The sequence below is a fragment of the Ranitomeya variabilis genome, chromosome 3 (assembly GCF_051348905.1).
Source record: "Ranitomeya variabilis isolate aRanVar5 chromosome 3, aRanVar5.hap1, whole genome shotgun sequence".
NCBI lineage: Eukaryota > Metazoa > Chordata > Amphibia > Anura > Dendrobatidae > Ranitomeya > Ranitomeya variabilis.
Genome location: NC_135234.1, coordinates 691,518,440 through 691,524,439, shown reverse-complemented (window position 1 = coordinate 691,524,439; position 6,000 = coordinate 691,518,440). Strand labels below are relative to the sequence as shown.

The 6,000-nt window shown below is 69.4% G+C and overlaps 1 protein-coding gene across 1 annotated transcript in view; it reads left to right on the top strand.

The window, feature by feature from the left end:
• Positions 1-367: 367 nt before the first annotated feature.
• Positions 368-6,000, top strand: part of INTS6 (integrator complex subunit 6) — a 44,220-nt gene continuing 38,587 nt past the window's right edge. Inside the window, exons 1-2 of the mRNA XM_077298124.1 lie at positions 368-760; positions 885-962. Coding sequence (XP_077154239.1) covers positions 650-760; positions 885-962 — 189 coding nt within the window. The 5' untranslated portion in view covers positions 368-649. The remainder of the gene's footprint in view (positions 761-884; positions 963-6,000) is intronic.

The window sequence follows — 6,000 nt, the reverse complement described above, 5'->3', positions numbered from 1 at the left end:
AAAATCACTGACGACGACGCCCGTTATAGCCGCGCGCCCCAACTCGCGCGCACCCGCGACCTCACATCTTCCCGCCCATCCAGGGCCGCGCATTTGGCTCCTTTCTCCGCCTCCCGCGAGCTCATTTAACCCTTTCGGGTGCGATACCTACTATCTTTGTACCTTGCGCAGACACGCATGCGTAGCAGCCGAAAGAGTTAACTGCAGAACTCGCTCCCGAAACGCTCATAAATATGTTAAGTAGGCGCAACCTGAACAACCAATAGGAGCGCCTGTTCCTTAATCACATGGCCAGTGACGTATCCGCAGAAGCCTCTCTAGAACCCCGCCTGCTCGCCTTAAAAGCCGCGAGTGCGAAAGGAAGCGCTCAGTAGAGGGAGACAGAGGCTGCGAGAGGGGAAGTAGTGCCGAACTCATTCAAACTTCTGTCACATCCACGGGGGGAAGGGGGCATAAACACCCAGTGCGGCTCCCACAAACACCAGTGTAACAGGCCACCGTTGTAATTAACCCCTCCTAGGCGGCCTCCCTGAGGAGCCCGGGGCCACAGGCTGTCACACAAAGAGGAGGACATGGGGCTGCGGTGAGGAGACGCGTAGTGTCAGGGAGGTTCCTCAGTGAGTGGCGCTGCCCATGTAGCCGCAGCACTATGCCCATCTTACTTTTCCTGCTAGACACGTCCGGCTCCATGAACCAGCGCAGCCACCTGGGCACCACATACCTGGACATAGCGAAGGGCGCTGTAGAGACTTTCATGAAGGTATAGTAAGTACCCCGCCAGAGAGCAGCGCCCCTGCAGGCAGGCAGGCGCCAGTGCAGCGCTGAGGCGGGGGTGCTGCTGCCGCTCTGCTCCCTGCGCTCACCCCCATCTCTCTGTCTCCCAGCTCAGATCCCGGGACCCCGCCAGCAGAGGAGACCGGTACATGCTGGTCACCCTGGAGGAGCCTCCGTATGGGATCAAGGTAAACAGCCGCGTCCTCGCACCGCCCGCCCGGTGTGTGCCCGGGTCACTGCCGGCCGCCGGGGTGAGCGCACACCGCCTCACTGACAGGAACATGGCCGACAGCCCCCCCGCTCCGTGCAAGGGATTGTGGGAGGCCAGCCAGAAGTGACATTCCCGGGGGGGGGGGAGATTGGTGCTCGGGGGTGCCCCGGAGTGCAGGGCTGAGGGCAGACACTTGTCACACACACGAGTGCTGCTGGCAGCAGCCACCAGTCATGGCCCACCTGTGGCCTCACACTTGTAGGAAACTACACTTCCCAGCATGTCCTGGCTTCTGCCCCCCTTTGCCACGGTCGCCCGCTGCCTCCCCCCCCCCTTTGCCACGGTCGCCCGCTGCCTCCCCCCCCCTTTGCCACGGTCGCCCGCTGCCTCCCCCCCCCCCTTTGCCACGGTCGCCCGCTGCCTCCCCCCCCCCTTTGCCACGGTCGCCCGCTGCCTCCCCCCCCCCCTTTGCCACGGTCGCCCGCTGCCTCCCCCCCCCCCCTTTGCCACGGTCGCCCGCTGCCTCCCCCCCCCCTTTGCCACGGTCGCCCGCTGCCTCCCCCCCCCCCCCTTTGCCACGGTCGCCCGCTGCCTCCCCCCCCTTTGCCACGGTCGCCCGCTGCCTCCCCCCCCCCTTTGCCACGGTCGCCCGCTGCCTCCCCCCCCCTTTGCCACGGTCGCCCGCTGCCTCCCCCCCCCCCCCTTTGCCACGGTCGCCCGCTGCCCCCCCCTCCTTGCCACGGTCGCCCGCTGCCTCCCCCCCCCCTCCTTGCCACGGTCGCCCGCTGCCTTCCCCCCCCTCCTTGCCACGGTCGCCCGCTGCCTTCCCCCCCCCCTCCTTGCCACGGTCGCCCGCTGCCTCCCCCCCCCCCTCCTTGCCACGGTCGCCCGCTGCCTCCCTCCCCCCTATTGCCACGGTCACCCGCTGCCTCCCCCCCCCCCTTGCCACGGTCGCCCGCTGCCTCCCCCCCCCCTTGCCACGGTCGCCCGCTGCCTCCCCCCCCCTTGCCACGGTCGCCCGCTGCCTCCCCCCCCCCTTGCCACGGTCGCCCGCTGCCTCCCCCCCCTTGCCACGGTCGCCCGCTGCCTCCCCCCCCCTTGCCACGGTCGCCCGCTGCCTCCCCCCCCTTGCCACGGTCGCCCGCTGCTTCCCCCCCCTTGCCACGGTCGCCCGCTGCCTCCCCCCCCTTGCCACGGTCGCCCGCTGCCTCCCCCCCCCCCCTTGCCACGGTCGCCCGCTGCCTCCCCCCCCCTTGCCACGGTCGCCCGCTGCCTCCCCCCCCCTTGCCACGGTCGCCCGCTGCCTCCCCCCCCCCTTGCCACGGTCGCCCGCTGCCTCCCCCCCTTGCCACGGTCGCCCGCTGCCTCCCCCCCCCTTGCCACGGTCGCCCGCTGCCTCCCCCCCCCCCCCTTGCCACGGTCGCCCGCTGCCTCCCCCCCCCCTTGCCACGGTCGCCCGCTGCCTTCCCCCCCCCCTTGCCACGGTCGCCCGCTGCCTCCCCCCCCTTGCCACGGTCGCCCGCTGCCTCCCCCCCCTTGCCACGGTCGCCCGCTGCCTCCCCCCCCTTGCCACGGTCGCCCGCTGCCTCCCCCCCCTTGCCACGGTCGCCCGCTGCCTCCCCCCCCTTGCCACGGTCGCCCGCTGCCTCCCCCCCCTTGCCACGGTCGCCCGCTGCCTCCCCCCCCTTGCCACGGTCGCCCGCTGCCTCCCCCCCCTTGCCACGGTCGCCCGCTGCCTCCCCCCCCTTGCCACGGTCGCCCGCTGCCTCCCCCCCCTTGCCACGGTCGCCCGCTGCCTCCCCCCCTTGCCACGGTCGCCCGCTGCCTCCCCCCCTTGCCACGGTCGCCCGCTGCCTCCCTCCCCCCTATTGCCACGGTCGCCCGCTGCCTCCCTCCCCCCAATTGCCACGGTCGCCCGCTGCCTCCCCCCCCCCCCTTGCCACGGTCGCCCGCTGCCTCCCCCCCCCTTGCCACGGTCGCCCGCTGCCTCCCCCCCCCTTGCCACGGTCGCCCGCTGCCTCCCCCCCCCCTTGCCACGGTCGCCCGCTGCCTCCCCCCCCCCTTGCCACGGTCGCCCGCTGCCTCCCCCCCCCTTGCCACGGTCGCCCGCTGCCTCCCCCCCCCCCTTGCCACGGTCGCCCGCTGCCTCCCCCCCCTTGCCACGGTCGCCCGCTGCCTCCCCCCCCCCTTGCCACGGTCGCCCGCTGCCTCCCCCCCCCCCCCTTGCCACGGTCGCCCGCTGCCTCCCCCCCCCTTGCCACGGTCGCCCGCTGCCTCCCCCCCCCTTGCCACGGTCGCCCGCTGCCTCCCCCCCCCTTGCCACGGTCGCCCGCTGCCTCCCCCCCCCTTGCCACGGTCGCCCGCTGCCTCCCCCCCCCCCCCTTGCCACGGTCGCCCGCTGCCTCCCCCCCCCCCCCCCCTTGCCACGGTCGCCCGCTGCCTTCCCCCCCCCCCCCCCTTGCCACGGTCGCCCGCCGCCTTCCCCCCCCCCCCCTTGCCACGGTCGCCCGCTGCCTCCCCCCCCTTGCCACGGTCGCCCGCTGCCTCCCCCCCCCTTGCCACGGTCGCCCGCTGCCTCCCCCCCCCCTTGCCACGGTCGCCCGCTGCCTCCCCCCCTTGCCACGGTCGCCCGCTGCCTCCCCCCCTTGCCACGGTCGCCCGCTGCCTCCCCCCCTTGCCACGGTCGCCCGCTGCCTCCCCCCTTGCCACGGTCGCCCGCTGCCTCCCTCCCCCCTATTGCCACGGTCGCCCGCTGCCTCCCTCCCCCCAATTGCCACGGTCGCCCGCTGCCTCCCCCCCCCTTGCCACGGTCGCCCGCTGCCTCCCCCCCCCTTGCCACGGTCGCCCGCTGCCTCCCCCCCCCCTTGCCACGGTCGCCCGCTGCCTCCCCCCCCCCCCCCTTGCCACGGTCGCCCGCTGCCTCCCCCCCCCCTTGCCACGGTCGCCCGCTGCCTCCCCCCCCCCTTGCCACGGTCGCCCGCTGCCTCCCCCCCCCTTGCCACGGTCGCCCGCTGCCTCCCCCCCCCCCCCTTGCCACGGTCGCCCGCTGCCTCCCCCCCCCCCCCCTTGCCACGGTCGCCCGCTGCCTCCCCCCCCCCCCCCTTGCCACGGTCGCCCGCTGCCTCCCCCCCCCTTGCCACGGTCGCCCGCTGCCTCCCCCCCCCTTGCCACGGTCGCCCGCTGCCTCCCCCCCCTTGCCACGGTCGCCCGCTGCCTCCCCCCCCCTTGCCACGGTCGCCCGCTGCCTCCCCCCCCCCCCTTGCCACGGTCGCCCGCTGCCTCCCCCCCCCCCCTTGCCACGGTCGCCCGCTGCCTTCCCCCCCCCCCTTGCCACGGTCGCCCGCTGCCTTCCCCCCCCCCCTTGCCACGGTCGCCCGCTGCCTTCCCCCCCCCCCCCTTGCCACGGTCGCCCGCTGCCTCCCCCCCCCCCCCTTGCCACGGTCGCCCGCTGCCTCCCCCCCCCTTGCCACGGTCGCCCGCTGCCTCCCCCCCCCCTTGCCACGGTCGCCCGCTGCCTCCCCCCCTTGCCACGGTCGCCCGCTGCCCCCCCCCTTGCCACGGTCGCCCGCTGCCTCCCCCCTCCTTGCCACGGTCGCCCGCTGCCTCCCCCCTCCTTGCCACGGTCGCCCGCTGCCTCCCCCCTCCTTGCCACGGTCGCCCGCTGCCTCCCCCCTCCTTGCCACGGTCGCCCGCTGCCTCCCCCCTCCTTGCCACGGTCGCCCGCTGCCTCCCCCCTCCTTGCCACGGTCGCCCGCTGCCTCCCCCCTCCTTGCCACGGTCGCCCGCTGCCTCCCCCCTCCTTGCCACGGTCGCCCGCCTCCCCCCCCCCCCTCCTTGCCACGGTCGCCCGCTGCCTCCCCCCCCCCCCCCCCTCCTTGCCACGGTCGCCCGCTGCCTCCCCCCCCTTGCCACTGTCGTCCGCTGCCCCCCCTTGCCACCAGGGCTGTGGAGTCGGTAAGCCAAAACTCCCAACTCCTCAATTTCCATGACACCTACTCCACCAAAATGGGCTCCGACTCCACAGCCCTGCCCGACACGGTCGCCTGCTGCCCCAATTTTGGAGCATCTTTGGCTCAGATGTTGGGTCACGTTGTCCCATGTAGGTAAATGTAACATTGGATATTGACACTTAAAGGGATCTTCTGGTCTTGTGAAAACCCCACATCCCTGGCTGCCATGTAAAAAACAAAATAAAAATCTTCTTTCCTTGCCCTCCCCACGTCCAGTGACCAGTCTCCAGGTGTCTGCAGCACTGGCAGTTCTTGACATGATGGCAGAGCTGCAGACAATAAGACAGTGCTGCACCCAGCGAGAGTTAGTATTTTTTTTTTTTTTTTTTTAGGTTGATTTAAAAAAAAAGACTGCAGCTGGAACTGGACAACCCCCTTAAGGCAGACAATAATAATAATCTTTACATAGCACCAACATATTCCGCAGCTCTTTACAGTTTAAGACTGTGTGCACACGTTGCAGATTTTTCATGTTTTTTTCGGGGTTTTTCGCTAAAAAAAGCGAGAAAACGCATACATTATGCATCCCATCATTTTTTCCTTGAAAAAAACACATCACGGTAAAAAACGCAGCATGTTCATTAATTTTTGCGGATTTTTTGCCGATTTCCCACTATATTGTTGCATTGGGAGCCTCTGGAAAAATCCACAAAAAAACCGCACCAAAAACGTGGTACAAACGCGAGAAAAGCACTCAAAAAACACATGCGGATTTCTTGCAGAAAATGTCCGGTTTTGCTCAGCAAATTTCTGCAAGAAATCCTGAACGTGTGCACATAGCCTGACAGTTTCAAACACAGCAGTCACAAGTAACAATGTTAACAATACAATAAGTAAAGCAAAATAACTACAGATGTTAAACAAACCCTGCAAGTCCCTAATCTTTAAGGCTGGGTTCACACTGCGTTGAACCGGTCCGTTAGACGGACTACGTTACACCGCGGCATAAACGCGGTGTAACGTAGTCCTTAACGGCCGCCATTAATTCCTATGTCGGATGCATCA